This window comes from Podarcis cretensis (assembly GCF_951804945.1).
Source record: "Podarcis cretensis genome assembly, chromosome: 7".
Lineage (NCBI taxonomy): Eukaryota > Metazoa > Chordata > Lepidosauria > Squamata > Lacertidae > Podarcis > Podarcis cretensis.
In genome coordinates this window covers 56744978-56762522 of record NC_137176.1, presented here as the reverse complement: position 1 = coordinate 56762522, position 17545 = coordinate 56744978, and the positions used below count along the sequence as shown (strand labels likewise).

At 41.9% G+C, this 17545-nt stretch overlaps 1 protein-coding gene and 1 long non-coding RNA gene across 7 annotated transcripts in view; one reads left to right on the top strand and one right to left on the bottom strand.

Annotated features, from left to right (window-relative positions):
* LOC307220682 overlaps positions 1-17545 on the bottom strand; it is a 58853-nt gene that overhangs the window by 2624 nt on the left and 38684 nt on the right. For 3 of the 4 annotated variants that reach the window (XR_013841036.1, XR_013841038.1, XR_013841039.1), the window contains one exon: positions 17101-17183. This is a non-coding gene — a long non-coding RNA (uncharacterized lncRNA). Of the gene's footprint in view, positions 1-12826; positions 13342-17100; positions 17184-17545 lie in introns of those variants that run through there. The other variant, XR_013841037.1, reaches the window with a different exon arrangement.
* The window catches only part of CA8 (carbonic anhydrase 8), a 38248-nt gene that overhangs the window by 3398 nt on the left and 17305 nt on the right, over positions 1-17545 (top strand). For all 3 annotated transcript variants that reach the window (XM_079984664.1, XM_079984665.1, XM_079984663.1), the window contains exon 3: positions 1728-1852. In XM_079984664.1, the coding sequence (XP_079840790.1) occupies positions 1728-1852 (125 nt within the window). The remainder of the gene's footprint in view (positions 1-1727; positions 1853-17545) is intronic.

Here is a 17545-nt window from a genome sequence, read left to right as displayed (position 1 = left end):
GAAAATGTCCTTACTGCACCTCTAGAACTGATCATTCATGTACAGTATATATCTACTTTTTCAGCAGAGAGCAAACCATGAATAGATAATATGGGTAGAGTTAACTTTTAATAGCAAAAGAGATGTGTTATATGGTTAAAGGTGGAAATGTGCATATTCTGTCTAGATATTCTATTCATGTTCTGGAGGAGCAGCCTTATTACAGTGAAGCAGATGAAGAGTCTTATAGCACCTAAAAGACTATCTGATTTGCTGCAACATAAGTATTTGACAACGAAAGCCAGTATTCAGCAGTTCCTGCTGCAATAAACGAGTTAGTCTTTGAGGTGCTATAGAACTTCCTTTACCAGTTTGGAAATTTGCATTCAGTTGTCAAAGGGAGAAAAACTATGAAGAGGAAGCTGACTGTCAGCCTTAAAGGTAGCAGTTTTATATACAGGATCCAAGAGAGTCTCGTGTTTTGCCACAGACTCTGCCAGTTTCTGTAACCAGGGGAACACAGGATCACTAATTGCTCATGTAATGGCTTTTCTATAGACCATCCTCTGAGTCTCAGCCCTGAATCTACCGGAAGCCATCCTGAAAGAAGTGCTTCTAGCATGGGACTCATAAAATACCCATTAGAATTGAGAGTAGTTCTTCAAAGCCCTGTGCCTACTGAGTTTACAGGCATGTGGCAAAATAATGTCTTTTGAAAAGTCAGCCTTGGGAGATCTTCCTTACTTTCTCTGCTCTGAAAGGACTGAATCAACTCTCTGAAGAACGTCATGGTTACTTTTCTATTGTCATCCATTCGTATCCCTTCCTTCTGCATATCTCATTACAATCTGTGTCAGTCAAACCTGGGTCACTTTGGTGCTTTTATGTAGACTGTAAAAAACCCCAGTGTTCTTGGCAATATTCCAAATATATAATGCTGTGACTTGCAGATCCAGGCCATATCACTGTAGATCATTCACTCAGTGTTCTAGTTCTTGTAGAAATTATATGCAGATATATATTTTGATTTTCTTCTTCTGGGCTCTGACATTTGGATATGCTGGGTTTGTGAAAGATTAGCAAGTTTATACTTTTTTAAAAGCGAGGCCATAGAATAATAGACAGTTTATTTCATGCATAAGATGATATTGCTGAGGATTCAAGCTTATCTTATCTATCTATGTCTGTCAGTTAGGACAAGCTGTTAGTTTGTTAGCCGTTATGGGCCCAATTCAGATGAGCATGGATGCAGCACCCATGTTCAGAGGGACCCTGCCAGGCTCAATAGACACATGTTTTCTCCCGACATGCTGGATGGGGAAAACAGGGCTCCATTAATCTCTTTAATGCATACAGGTGCTGTGCCTGCACTTGACTAGACTTGGCCCATATGTGACTAAAATGGTTGGGAATTTGTTTTGTTTTTTCATGTTCAGCTTCCTCACAACAAACGTAAGTTACATAGTATGCACAGAACTCCATCAGCTAGTAAAGATGCAGGCCTGATGTATGGATATATACACATTCACACCTAGAAGGGATAAATACAGACCAGAAAATTTATCTTCATGAAAACTGCTCTGCCTCATCAAATTAAGAACGCAACAAGAAGTGTGCAGCCATGGAGCACAGTTTGTCACATGTGACCTCTCTCTCATTCTCACTAACTAATGTTCTGTTGGCTGAGAAAATCTTCAGAAAATGGCAGGCTATGAATGTCACCTGCTATTATTTGTGTTCTTTTGCAGCGTTAGCAGGAGGACCCTTGCCTCGGGGGCATGAATTTGAACTGCACGATGTCCGGTTTCATTGGGGGAGAGAAAATCAGCGTGGCTCTGAACACACAGTTAATTTCAAAGCTTTCCCCATGGAGGTAAGAGTGGTCTTGCCCTTATCTAGCCTTACACTTTTCCTTTGAATTTGAAACCAATGTCTTAAAAACCTGTTGGTTTGATTTTAACCCTGCAGCTTATTGATTTATAGTAACTTTTAAAGGCTGTCATCTTAAGTATGCATTGGGAACTTATAATTAACATGTATAGCATTGTGCCTCTGGTGCAAATTCTACTGCATGATTAATCGGTCATAAAGTTAACCTTCAGCACTATTAACTTCTGCATTAATAATATTCTAACAACATCTGCTAAACTTAGCATTTCCTTGACTACTAGCTGGAACATGGGCAGAGGCACACCTGACTTCCTGTTTTTTTATTGACAAATAAACATAAACCAAGCCAAAATCATCAATGGATTTGTTCGTAAACAGCTTTCATCACTTAAAAGCAAGGTCTTGAATGGTACTGATCCACAGTTGGTTTCCAGTTTTTAGTGAAATGCAACTTTTAAAAACAGGTATAGGGTTACTACAGTCCACAATGTGAGCTATGCGTGGTAGTCCAACTCCATGCGTGCATTTATGGTGCTAGTTGGTGATATTGAAGTGTTTCCTCATGCTATGCAGTTAATCTTTTTATATTATAAAAGCTCTTTCAGTGCATATTTGTTTGGCTTTAAATATTTTCATGCTATTTATCTTAATCCCCTTAGAAGCTTGAAAACAAATTTCCTTGCTATTTTAATTCTTTGTGGGATTTGTTACGAAGCACTGAGCTGCTGTGATAAAGGCTTGTTTTTAAGTACTATGCCAAAAGGATTTTGGGCCCACTTCAGACATTAGCTCTGCTCTGTCACTAAAAGGGAAACATTAAAACAGTTGAAAATCTGCACAAAACCTCGAGCAGTTAATTGAGAAAATTAAAAGTAGGAAGGGCCAGTTCTGTTCCTTTAGAACGTCAGGAATTTCATCATCATTGTTCTGAAAATGAGCATAAATCACAGTGCAGAGGTCTACTCAGGTGTAAATCCCATCGAGGTCTAGGTAAGTGTGCCTACTCAGAAGTAAGTCTTATAGAATTCAGTGGTGCTTACTTCCAGGTATGTGGTGTTAAGATCACATCCTTGATGTATGAACTCCCTGGGAGCCCATGTGGTGTAGTGGTTAAGAGCGGTAGACTCGTAATCTGGTGAACCGGGTTTGCTTCCCCTCTCCTCCACATGCAGCTGCTGGGTCACCTTGGGCTAGTCACACTTCTCTGACGTTTCTCAGCCTCACTCAGCTCACAGAGTGTTTATTTTGGGGGAGGAAGGGAAAGGAGATTGTTAGCTGCTTTGAGACTCCTTAAGGGGAGTGAAAGCCAGGATATCAAGTCCAAACTCCTCCTTCTCCTCCTCTTCTAAACATGCATTTTAGGGGGGAACTTTTCTACTGGAACTAAGGAAGTTAAACACAATTTTAATCTTTGTATGATTGTTGTGCAACAATCTGAAAGCACAAGGAAGGCATTCTCTTACAGAGTCAAGTTCAGAACTGTTTTGTCTGCTCTTGAGCCACAGGTTGCTTCCAGGTGACCTGTTTATTGAGCTTCATCCTGAGTTGCTTGTGTGGAAGCTACACAACTTCCCATCAATCGTTATCCCACGTTTACTAGTCGTGTATGTTCCATTGTTTTCCTTACCACAGACAGTCAGTTTTTGAGAAACAAGCGGATCTGATGCACAATAGCACTTTAATCTACTGTAATTGCACAAAACTGAATTTGCTGGTATTCAGCTGAATCTTTCATGCAAAATTCTCATAGTCTGGAGGCAATCCTAGTGAGAGGCAGGGAAAGACAACCTGGAGGTGATATTGCAGCAGGAAAAAGTAGGGATGAGTAATCACCCCTGCCTCCTCCTCCCCCCCTGAAAATCATTCCTTTCCATACAAAACAGCCCCCATGGTTTAAAAACAAGCATTTGAATGTAACCGCTAGTTTGGCTCTATGTGTATGTTGGGTTGCTTCTCCCAACCAGATCCTATGCATCCGGTTATTAACATGGAAACAAAGTCTCATGTTACATCACCCGCATAAAACTTGGGACCAATTTACCTAAGGAACCACCTTGCCTCATCAATCCCTGCCCAGTAACTGCACTCCTCAGATGGGGCATTGCTGAGAGTGTCACATGTCCCAATGGTATGCTTAGTTTATACTAGAAAAAGGACATTTAATGTTGCAGCTGCAGCCCTCTGCAATCAATTCATATCTGAAAACAGCCTCAATGCCAGCTTCCTCCAACTATTCCCAGTTTAGTCTCAATCTGAGGGCCTGTTGAAGCTTGCTGGTTTTCATAAAGATCATACAAATGAAATAGGTCTGCCTCACTCCCCCTTTTGAAAATCAAAAGCCCTGTCCTGATTTTTAAAAAGTAGGATGAAATATCAATGGGAGAGGATGCTATTTCTTTTGGCCCAAACATTCTGAATCTTGTGGAGCACATGAGATCTTGCCTCAGATTGGCCGTGATGCTAATGCTGCTTCTCAACTGGTGGTGGAGGTGGTGGGGCTGGCAGTGCAGGCAGCAGTGGCAAGATGACATTTCCTGTTTCGGCTCAAGTGGTGAAACAGGATGCCCTGCTGATCTCAATGGGCACCAGCCCCCATTGCCTAATAATATGATAGAGGAAACGTGCCCTTTAAAAACTGCATGCTGAAGGTGGAGTAGCACGATTGGCTTTGAATCTCTGCAACCTATATACACAGATGAAATTGCATGTTAGCATCACCCACCTTTGGGTGTATACAGTAAATATACAGTGGTACCTAGGGATGCGAACGGGATCTGTTCCGGAGCCCCGTTCGCATCCTGAAGTGAACGCAACCTGCATCTGTGCGTGCGCATGTCGCGTTTTGCTGCTTCCCTGCATGCGCGTGACGTCATTTTGACCGTCTGCGCATGCGCGCATGGTGAAACCCGGAAGTAACGCGCTTTGTTACTTCTGGGTCGCCACGGAGCGCAACCCGAAAATACTTAACTTGAAGCACATTTATCCCGAGGTATGACTGTACTCATAATATACATGTAGGTGTGTACTCATTAATTTCATAACTTGTGAACCTCAGGTCTTCATGTATCTCTGTCTCCTCTAGTTGTACAAAAATTAAAAAGAACATTAGCTTAATTTACAGAATTATTGGCCCTAAAATTCCTAGCTAATACAGCATAATGTTAAAATACATTTTTAAAATACTTTTTTTTTTTTGCCTTCGAAACCTGGAATATATTTTAAAGATTGACAATGAATAATCTGGATAAAGTTTTGAGGAGAAAGCTAATCATGTGGTACAAAAAGAGATTTAGCTAAATCTGTGAACAGCTTTAAGACGGGAACCACAGGCTTTAGCTACTGAATGATGTTAGATATCTAAATCTACTGAAGCCAATGGAGCAAATGACAAAAGATTCTAGCTTTGCATATTCACTTGCTTTTTCATTTTAGTTTCTGCCAGAAAGCTGCAGAATACCAACAATATATCCATATAGAAACATTGAGAAGAATGTTATTATTATTTTTTCCAAAACTTGGATAAGCTCAATATTGCCAAGTTCCATGTTATTTTTCATTTTAAAAATGAGAATAAAACAACATCCTGTATCTTTAAGTGAAACAATGTAATTTCATTCTTCCTGCATATCTGGGAAACTGGTACTCAAGGTTAGGACTTTTTGGTTCATGGCTTAACAGATTAGCTAACTAGAGGTTTCCAGTATGACCTCTGGAAACTGACATGCTCAAAATTAATTATTGCGTTGTCTATTGACCAACTCTCCTTATGAAATTCAGAAGTTGTTCTTGGTTGTATTTGTTAACCTTCAGTAAAATCTTCACAAAAATGCTCTGGACAGCTGCAGCCAGGCATGGTAGACCAAGGGTCGGCTGAAGGTAGATTGGAATCTCCTGGTAGACCTCTGGATGACTTGCAGTAGATAGTCAAGGGTATCTGCTTCCCAGTTGCTTACTCATAGCCACAACTAAAAAAGCTCAGCCCTCTCTCACAAAAATTAGCACGCTGAGAAAGAATGCTTTACTCCTTTGCCCCACCATGGTCCCAATCAAAACTAGGACCCCCCAGTGCCTGCTAGTTGCTCCAGGAGGAAAGCTTCCATTCAATGAAAGCTTCCCACCTGGAAAAATAGCAAAAGCTTGGTGTCCAAATTCAGATTAGAACTGGGTGGGGGCAAAGGGTTAAAGCTCCTCTCCTCCCCAGGCCATTGTCCCTTTCCCATCCCCCCCCCCCGAAAGGCATTTTTAAAGTCACTAATTTAAGGGCTCATGACACACTTAATACCCCATCTTATTTGACCCTTAGAGCAGGCATAGAGAACAGCGCAACAGCAGATGTTTCACAGTCTTCCGTTCACAGTTGTTAAATGCATTCAATGTTTTCCTAGTAGCAGATTGTAGAGAATGGTAAATTTGTATGCTTTATAAAATTGAAGTCTTATCCTTAACCTTCTGTCACAGAATGAAAAGTGTGTGTGTGGGGGGGGGGAAGCAGTTGATACCACCTTTAAATACAAAGAAGAGGCATGAGAGCGTAGCAGTTATTTTATTATCTGTTGATAAGGTCTTCAGAATATTGGGTTTGTTTGATCAGGTTTTATTTGATGCAAGTGGTACATTCGCAGGGCCTGAGATGGACTTTGGTTTCAGGTAATTGAGTAATGAGGGTACTGAATACTGCAGCTGCTAATTAACTAAGACATATTAACGACACATATTACTTGCAGATAGAACACTTAACAACTTGGCACTGCACTGCTGTCGGGGCTGCCCTGGGGCATTTTCAAAAACTGGTCTCCTTTCCTGGGAAATGTTGCAGGAAAAGCTAGGGTGGCCTCAAAAGCTAAGTCATCATCCAAAGAAGAGGACAAGGAGTATACAGATATGTATAACATGCATATATACATATATATATATGCTAATTTATATGCATTGATGCTAATTTAAAATACTTCAAATAATATTTTAAATAGCAATATAATAGCATAGTGAAAAAGGCCATGAATTAGGAACCCATCTGCACTATACATTTAAAGCAGTATTATACCACTCAAAGCAGTATCGAACCCTATGGAAGTAAGCAGATCACAGAAGAGCTGAAAGTGAAAATACATATCATTTTAAGGCTCCATGTTCTCCATATTTTCCAGAGCTATTTCTTTGCATAGATAAAGACAGATGCTGCAAACCTACAGAGGCACACAGAACAAACAACAGATCCTTCTAACTGCTCTACGGCTACTTTTGAAACAATAACATTAGAATTTTGATCAGAAGTGGTGTGTTTTTCTTTCGATCTGTTCTGCACATAAAATTTAAGACGAGAGAGTGAGAATGATGCAATTTAAATCTAACACAGCAATATTGCCACAGCTACGCTGCTGAAATATTGCAGGGAATTGCAGAGCAGAGATTTATGGTGGTACCCTCACTGCCCCTCTTTCCCCTCTTCTCAACTTTTTGTGGCACCTTGGGTTTCTAAGCAAAACCAGAATAAAAGGGTTTGTGTGGAGGGATTAAAAGGGGCTTGTGGATGAATGAGTCATCTATCCTTCCTTCCTCCAAGTCAGGGCAGCAGGGCAACGGGGATATGTGAATGCAGCTAGTGAAGTGTGCAGACTGGCATGAAAGCATAACCTCTCTGTGCTGCACATTCAAAGAGGAAGCCTTTGGTGGTTGGCTGCCCTTCCAGAGGGACTGATTGTTAGGAGTAGGCTTCGTATCCTATCGCCATGCTCAGTGTTATTCCTCTTACATCAGCTGAGGCAGCAATGGGTCTGAAGATAAAGAAAGCAGTGGTGTGTAGCTTCTCATAAGAAGCCACACGGCTTCTGATTGCTTTCCAGAAGTGGATAAGGTGACATGAGACGTTTCATGCTTTGCTGAAAATTAACAGTGTGCTACAAAAGTAGCCGGAACAGATCTAGCCCAGGGTGCTTTATTCATTAGACCATGTTGCCTAAGTCAAAAGCATGGTCTCTAATCTCATATTCATGAAAAATAAAATTTCCTCCTGCCACATAGTATGCTAGGCTGAAAATTCCTTTCCAGCATTACATGGCAGTCCCATTAGGTGTGCGTTGTACAAATTAAGCTGATCCACCCTCAGGAAATGGGAGCTGAGGAAAGGAAACAGATCTTAGGTAGTGCCAAAGAACCGAGACTGTGGAAACCTGTTCCCTGAAAAGGTCTAGCCTGGACTAGCATAAAACAGCTTACCATATTAAATCTCTGCCCTTGTGGGAAGTTCTTTTGATAATGCCATACTACTTAAAAAAAATATTTATTCTGTTTGGTTTGAGATGAAGTTACTAACATGTACACTCTTTGATTAAAGTAAAGATATCCCACTTCTACTTTATCTTCCACAATTGTTTCCCTGCACCAGAACTTTTGTTGTTGCTGTTGCAGTTGTTAACATTGTACATAGAACTTTTCCTGAAATGTTAAGAAGAGCGAATGGATCAGGTCAGTTTATTTCTTGAAATCTTTTGAATTTCAGGCAAGCATTCTGTCTGACCATTTGCTCCAAATTCACAACAAATCTTAACTTCATTGCCTGTAAAACTGTTGCAGCTGCTCTGTGGATAGGAATGGTGTAAAATCTGTGCTATGTGTGATGCTTAATGCCCCATTCAATTAAGCACAAAATAATTCCAGTGGTCTCTGAGATTTCCATATCATTAACTATTCATCGTTTCCCTAAAACCAATGTTCTGAACAAACACTGATTTGGCACTATCCCATCAACAAATCCATTCTCTCAAACTGGCCATTTCTCCTATTCAGAGCTTTCCTGCTTTTGCCCACTTTATCATTCCAGACATATAATCAGCTTCATCTCACCGAGTTGCTGCTATGTTTACTGCAATAACATTTCACTGTTAGTTTGAGGCTTGTCTATTGTATTTGCTTGCTATCTCCCATTTCAAGTTGTAAGCTCACTCATGCCTGGCATTTCTGGGTGTGCGCTGCTAATTTGGCATGTCATGGGTTTAGATCATTATACACGGCTGGGCTTACTTTTCAAGGGGATTTACTCCCAGGTTGGTGGCCACATGACCCAGAAGCTGTCTTCGGACAAACGCCGGCTCCCTTGGCCTATAGAGTAAGATGAGCGTGCAATGCCAGAGTCATCCGTGACTGGACCTAATGTTCAGGGGTAGCTTTACCTTTACCTTTAAGTGGGTATATAGAACTGCAGCCGAAACAGAGTGATCTTTAGCAGGATTTCGTTATAAGTCCTTTGAAAACGGATAGCTTTTATATTCAATGGGATCCTTTTCCTGCAAAGCTTTCAGTGAGTCAGGAGGCTGAGAACTTGTGGTTCTTTAAGGCAATTAATGGAAAGGGTTTTTATGGGAGGGGATGGCGGCAACCTAGGGGCCATCCCCTCTCCTTACTGCATAGTTGGCACTGAAGCTCGATGCTGCCATGCCAGAGAAGAACTGGCTGTGAAGCATGCTGCTCAGTCAGCTCCAAACTGGCAAGACACTGTATGCATCTGCTTTATTGTAATGTTTAACTTTTTGTGAGCTGTCCTGGGAGACAAAGTATAAATAAACTGAATAAAATGCATAGTTCTGAGGATGGCCCCAAAGTGCTGTAGGCTGGCAGGACTGATTGCACAGTAAGCTAGCCATCAACATGAGCAGTAGAGTTTTATCAGAGTTACTTGATCCATCTCTAAGGATGGGGGGAGAAAGTGAAGCACACTGCCTTTCTTCTGCATCAATATTTTTAACTGTTTCTAATATTCCATTCTTTTGGGAAGGCTTTGTTCATGTGCATTCCTCATGACAGTTTGGGGGAAGGTTTGTCTATCCTTTTTTTAAAAAAAATCTATTTTTTTAAGGTATGAACAATTTTTTGTTTATAATAGCTATTGATCAACAGATATAGCTTCCCACCATTGCTTCTATTAGGCTAAATAGCAAAGGCTAAATAGCACTGTAGCACTTGTAGGTTCAAGAGGTCATCTAGGTATTACTACTATGCTGAAGTCAACTCCTATATTTAGCTCAATAAGCCCCAAAGGTCTCCAAGAGATTTACTTACAATTAAAAACATACCATAGAAAAAATACTGTAATAGAAAACACTAACAGTTCATACAACAAACAATACAACCCCCCCCCCAAGCAATGAGAAGCTCTGACAGCACACTAACAATAAAACAAAAACGACAGCATTTCAAAGTCCTGGGGAAAAGGTAAGATTTTATTTGGCACCAAAAAGCTGTTTAAGGTAAAGGACCCCTGACAGCTAAGTCCAGTTGCAGATGACTCTGGGGTTGCGGCGCTCATCTCACTTTATAGGCTGAGGCAGCCGGCACTTGTCCGCAGACAGTTTTTCTGGGTCATGTGGCTAGCATGACTAAGCCGCTTCTGGTGAACCAGAGCAGCACACAGAAATGCTGTTTACCTTCCCGCCAGAGTGGTACCTATTTATCTACTTGCACTTTGACGTGCTTTCGAACTGCTAGGGTGGCAGGAGCAGGGACTGAGCAACGGGAGCTCACCCCATCATGGGGATTCAAACCGCCGATCTTCTGATCGGCAAGCCCTAGGCTCTGTGGTTTAGACCATGGTGCATCCCCTGTGAGGATCAAACTCACAACCCCTCGTTTACAAGACCAGTGCTCTAACCACTGAGCTATGGAGCCACCCATACATGCTGTTAGTGCCCTGCAAATCTCACTGGGGAAAGCATTCCACAGACAGGGAGCTACAGCTGAGGTGGGACCTCCAATGACAATCTAAGGGTTTAGGTAGGTCCATATTAGCACACCATTAAAGTCACTTGTTTGCAATGTATTCCCAATTCAACACCTTAACTTGCAAGAAACCCAGCCTTATTAGCTCAAATAATAATGCTTATAGTATTAGCATTTATGCATCTACTTAAAATTTATCTGTTCACATAAGCTTTCCCTGAGGGGTGATCTAGTTATGTTGCTGTATTAATCTGATCTAGTGTTTACATATCTTGTATATGTTTTATGAATGCAATTGATTTTATGCTGTTCACTGCCACAATTCCCCCCCTTAATGTTGGCAGCACAGAATTTTAAATAAAGAAGTTAGAAAACAGAGTGTAAGGCAGGAATGGTGAACCTGTGGCCCTCCAGCTGTTGTTGGACTCCGACTCTAATAAACAAAGCTGGCTGGGGCTGATGGGAGTTGTCAGAACAACATCTGAAGAGCCACAATGTGTCTATCCCTGTTGTAATGATATCTACCACAGAATAAATTTACAAACATATTTGTCCAGGTGTGTTTCAGATCCTCCCTATACATTAAAGCACATCCAAGAATCCTGGGGACTGTAGTTCTTTAAGTTTGTTAAGGGTGCTGGCAAATGTATTTCTGTAAGGAGAAAACTACAGTTCCCAGGATTCTTTGAGGATTGTCATGTGTTTTAAAAGTGCATTGGATGATCTTTGAATTTTTGGTGTGGATCTACCCATCATTTAACCGTATGATGCAAAAGGCAGAAAAATGTTTTGGAGCATCCAGAATTTTGTCATCCTACTTCACAATGGTGTATTTCTCAATAGCTGCTTCTTCCTACACCTATAGCACCAAGGCTATAAGTGTAAGTAGGCATACGCAAACTCGGCCCTCCAGATGTCTTGGGACTACAACTCCCATCATCCCTAGCTAACAGGAGCAGTGATCAGGGATGATGGGAATTGTAGTCTCAAAACATCTGGAGGGTCGAGTTTGCCTATGCCTGGTTTAAGTGTACCACACGTTTAAAGCACATCACTTCCCCCAAAGAACCCTGGGAACCATAGTTCCAAACACCCTTAACAAACTACTGCTTCCAGGACTTGGGGGGGGGGGAGTAATGTGCTTTAAAATGAATGCTGAAGGAAATGTGCTTCTAGGAAGAGGAAGGACCTACGATCTGAATCCCTCTACTAGTCTTGGTTTAGTGCAATGGGTGCTGAAACCGCTGCATTAAGCCTCTTCAGTCCATCTGGACTAATGGCGTGGAATTGCCACAGACTTCCTGTGATGTGCTGGTGTCTGGTGCCCAGATCCAGGGTCAGTGTGTCCTTACCAGTTTCTTATACTTCTAGCAAATGATGTGAACCGACCTTTCAAAGGGGGTGGGAGAGAAACAGCTGAACTTATTGAGTCAGCTTCCTACCATAGTTTCTGTTTCATGTCCTGCTCATATACCATAAATGTGACGAAAACTCCTTGAGCTTGGGCCTGAATATTTATACCTCTGGGATTCTTAAAGAAGAGGTAGGCACCAGGACCCCCTGGAGAAGCACCCCCAGCTTCTTGTCTTCTACTTGCCTTTCCTCCAATACTCATTGCCTCCACGCAGTGTCTCTTTCCTCCATTCCCTTCAAATTCCAGGAAAGGAAAAGGAAGAAGCAAACTAATGAGAAGCAAATGTCTACCCAGGTCTCTCTTTTTTTGGCCAGGGGCTCCTTGGTGGTGGTGGGCTTTGTGTCTTCTACCTGTGGTTTTTCTTTCCTTTTGTGTTTTTGCCAGCAGCAAATTTGATTCAACTGTCTCCATTTGAATTGCATCAATGGAAAAAAATCTGCACCCCTTAAAACCATTGTCAGGGACAAATGCCCACACCTAGCGAAAGGGATCGTGAGCCTTTGTCCCACACAGTGTGGTTTTCTTTGCGGTAGTCCCTTTCTGTGACTATTCTGAGCAATCCAGTGTCAAAGCTTTTGAAAGAGAGACCTTATTCGGCTGTACTAACTTGTCCAAAGCTCCCATGAACTCTGGCTGCCTGCATATTACTCTGCACCAGGCCCGTGCAAAGCTTGTCTGAGGCCCAAGGAAGGAGTCTTGTTTGAATGCAGTTATAAACTCAAACAGAAAAGCAGCCGGTTCCTGGCAGGACCCCCCTGGGCTTAGCCCTCTGAGGCCCAGGACAAGTGTACCTGGTTGTGTCCCACTCTGCACAGGCCTGCTTTGCACTGCTAGGAGACTTTAATCTCCTGCTTGGTGAAGCTGTCCTTTGAGGTGGTAGATCAAATTCAGATTGGCCTGGAAAGGAAGCAAGCTTTTTCCTGCATTCAGGGAAGAAATGCTTCCACTTGCTTCCAGTCCAATGAAGTGAGAGATGAGTGGCTCATCTTTCCCTGGGTACAATCCCTAATTGCAGAGCTAAGTATCAACGTTCTTGCCTTAGTGTGCAAATTGCAATATGCTTACATTTGTTTGGGGTGCTGTAGTAAGAGGAAACAAGCTGTGGCTTTTTCATAGGGCATTGCTACATAGAAGCTTGTCACAAATGATGTACTTTTCAAGAATGACGGAAGGAAATGAGAGAGGTGGGGTTCATATTGACCTCATTGCTCTTTGGAGGATATGGTCAGCTAGGAACAGTTTGGAGGAACAAGAGAGCTACATTTCAACCTTCAGTTTGTATTCCTGGATGTCTGAGTTCAGGCACCTGAGCTAGTATTTCCTGGCTGGGCTTCTTGGTGTGTATTCTGGTAACAGGTTTAAAGTGCATGCTCTTAGATCTTAATATAATATTTCTGTTTTCTGAACTCACAACCTTTGCAAGCCCCACATTAAAAAAAAAAAGAAACTTATTTTTCAAAAGCAAATACTGTCTAAATACCGTAAGCTTTGTTTTTAAATGAGAAAAACTTCCCCTGAAACTTCATCAGTAGTACTGAGAGTCCATTTAAAGAACTGCTTTTCCCCAGGCCATTTTCTTTTGATATTGAAAATATGGTAATTGTTCTGGTATTCCAAAATAAAGAGCACTTCTAAATGGCTCATTGGATATTGCAAGCAGGTAAGTGGGAGCAGCATTTTTAAACTTGCCATCTTTTCAGAGGGTAAATCCAGATTAAATGGAGGGGGGGAATGCAGGCTGGCATTTTGATGCCAATGCACCCACAGAAATTCTGCCAAAATACACACACAAAAAACCCCCTTTCATGCATGAGCAGCACTGATCCTACAATAAATCCTCATGTGGAAGCACCCATAAAAGTCTGAAGTCATAGAACTGTAGAGCTGGAAGAGCCCCCAAGGGTCATCTAGTCCAACCCCCTGCAACTAAAGCATCCATGGCAAATGGCCGTCCAACCTTAAAAGGAAGGATTAAAAACCTTCAAGGAGGGAGAGTCCATAATCTCCCCAGGGAACTATGCTATTTGCATGTAATTTTTCTAAAGAAGAAATATCCCCCCCCTACATTTCCAATTTTGTACCAGCCACAACTTGGATATTTAGTCGCTTAAATTTTCTTATTTCCCTGTATTTTAAACACAAACCACTGTATGGCATAGAAGACCCTCTCTCAAATATTGTAACCATTTTCTGTAAATGTTTGCTGATTCAGCCAAATATTTTTTTCAGAACCCAATCCACTTCTACTTGAAATAATTCAGTAGCACAATAGCTGTGTGGCTTTTTGTGTATGTTTTTGTTCCCTAGTAACTTTGGAGCTACTGTAAATCAAAGTCTTAGATTGAGCAACTTGTACATAACCTTCTCTTGTTTTCCTGGTATCTCTGGCTTGTTTGTACTGTGAATGATGGATGACCCAGTGCAACATAATGGCAAATTCCTGGAATCTGAGTCTGCTATTTGAAAAGATGCATGTTCATATTCACATCAGTTATTGATGTTTACTAGCCATATAGTCAAATCAGTGCAATATGTATATGTGTGTATTATATGTGTATAATATATGTGTATTATATCTCCATGCATCCATGTTGCTCCCCGCATCTATTCAAAGATGAATTGGATGATTTCATGAACAGCTGCAACAGGTTAAATATTGCTGTGAATTTCAGAAGGGTTGTACAGCTTAATTATCTAACAGACCCACTATCTAAAAAGAGGTGTTAGGCTAAGCTGTAGTGTCTGACAACCCCTAGAGCTGGTAGGGTGGCCTGTGCTCAAAGTGGCCATGTAGGCAGGGCCAATGTGGTCACATGGGCAGGCCAAAGTTCTGGTTTTCTTCCCATTCTCATTCTATGCAAAGGTGTAGACAAAACAGCCCTTAGTGCCTAACTCACCTGAAAAATGTCCAACCTTAACTATTTGAAAATGATTCATAGATGGTACCTAACTCCAAGTAGGTTGGCTATGATATATAAAGTACAACCAGATATGTGTTGGACATGTAAAGAAAAGGAGGGGGCCTTTTTCATATGTGGTGGACATGTAAAAAAGTAAAAGAATATTGGGAAATGATTTATAATGAGTTGGAAAAAATGTTTACAATTACCTTCCCCAAAAGACCAGAGTCTTTTTTATTAGGAATAACCCAGACAGAAATTCCTAGGTGTCAGAAAAGCTTATTTATGTATGTAATAACAGTGGTCTGTGTTTCGTTAGCCCCCAAATGTAAAACAAGCGAGGTCCCAGACAAAGAGGATTGGCAACTTAAGATGTTAGAATATGCACAACTTGCAGGTTTAACACATAGAATAAGAGAACAATAAGAACTTATATTTAAAGAAGAGTGGAAAACACTTATTGAATATATGGAAAATAACTGTACACAATTGAAAACGCTGGTTGCATTAAGATAAATTCAACAGTGTAATTAATGTTTGAATGGTATAAAAATGCAAAACTGACTTGAATAGTTATAGTAAAATATGCAGGAATGGAAGATATATAAAATGATCTCTCTCTCTCTCTCTCTCTCTCTCTCTCTCTGTGTCCAACCTTGGTTTAGAAGTGGTCCCTGCTGTCACAATGTCTAGTACAGTGGTGCCCCGCAAGACGAACGCCTTGCAAGACGGAAAACCCGCTAGACGAAAGGGTTTTCTGTTTTGGAGGCGCTTCGCAAAACGAATTTCCCTATGGGCTTGCTTCGCAAGATGAAAATGTCTTGCGAGTTCCTGCGGGTTTTTTTCCCCTCCCCCCCTTTTTCTAAGCAGCTAAGCCGCTTATCAGCTGATCCGCTAAGCTGATAAACCGCTAAAAGCCGCTAAACCGCTAATAGCGCTAATCCGCTAAGCTGTCAATGGTCTTGCTTCGCAAGACGAAAAAACCGCTAGACGAAGAGACTCACGGAACGGATTAATTTCGTCTTGCGAGGCACCACTGTATGGGATAATGGAATAATGTTGCAATAACCATATATTACTCAGAAGTAAGCCCCATTAAATTCCATGGGGATAGCTCCCAGATAGGACTGGAGCCTGAACTGGTTAGTCTTAAAGCTGCCACACAGAACTATTAACAAAGTCCCCTCTAAACTTTTATTCCTCCTGCCACCAACTTACTCACTTCTATGCCTTCTTTCCAGAATGTGGGGTGATAGTAAATGGATTAGAGTGCAGGAGGACAGGGTTATGAAATCTCCCTGGGTGACCTTGGGCTATTCCCTGTCAGCCTAGGTCTCAGGGTTGTGAGGGTAAAATGTGGAAGAAGAGAGTCATGAATGCAACGTAAGTTCCTTGTAGGACAGAAATGAAATGGTTTAATTGGAGAACATATGTCCTCAAAAAATATTGCCTTACTGGCAAAATGAGGAATTAGGGAGGGGCCAAGTGCTCTGCTGGAGTTAGCAGTAGACCTCTCAAGGCCACGGATGACAAGAAAGACGTAGCAGAATTAATATCAGTAGGAAGAGGACCAAATGTTCTAAGTATGATTGGGTATGCACACACCCACCCAACAGAACTTTATGTGCATGAAAGGAAACCAGACTTGCTTGTTTTTAGTTGGTTCAATGCGGAATTTCTGGCCGTGGGAGGGTAGCAACATGGACAAGCCAGTTACATTGGGTCTGTTCATGTATTAACTACATTTATATCACTTCCCTAAACAGGAATTCTCTGGGTGTGTCCCAAAGCAAAGCAAAACAGTTAAAACTGTAAATTAAAATCAAAGCAACAACCAGTGCCCATCTCAGTACAACGTTACCTGCTTAAAGCAAAGCTAAGAAACAACAGGATCGATATGGTGACTAGCGCTTCCCAAACCAGCAGCAGGAGTGCCCCGGATGCAGATTAAACAGGACAGTGTATACAGAGCCTTACTCTCAAGTTTTTGGGGAGTATTATAAGTAAGTTTTGTGTTTCAGGTTAAAAGATAAAATGTGATTGCCCTGCACAAAATAGTTAGGCTCTTTTTAATGGGGAGTACAATATTTTCTCTCATTTATGGAGCACACAAACAAACATACTTTTCTTTTAAGAATCCTAAAATAACTTAGTTTTGGGGACTTCGGTGCGGGAGTGGGGAGGGAGTCTGTTTCAGATCCTTACCTCTCAAATGTGACCCGTCAAGAAAGTTGTGGTAGCTCCATCCAAGAGGTGACAATGAGACTCAGGAAAGTGGTCACTCTAAACTTGGATGTCAGGGACGCAGCGGGAGCGCAGGGAGGGGAGGAGATGGAGAGCGAAGGGGAGCAATCCGAGGGCAGCGTAGGAGAAGATGACAGTAGCCTGAGAGATTCCATGAGCCTCTCCAGCGAATCGGAAGATTCACAGAAGGGGGCGCCGGTGGCCAGGGCAAGGGGGGCCACAAGGGGGACACCCCAGAAGCAAGGGGCCAGCAGGGACTCCCAGAGCAGCAGTTGGAAATCAGGACCAGCTTCCCCACCAGAGCGCAGTGGGGGGGAGGAGTCCCAGGTATCGGGACCAGCGTATTCACCACCAGCGAGAGGAGATGAGTCAGGATTGACCACGCCTCCATCGGAGAGCGGGGGAA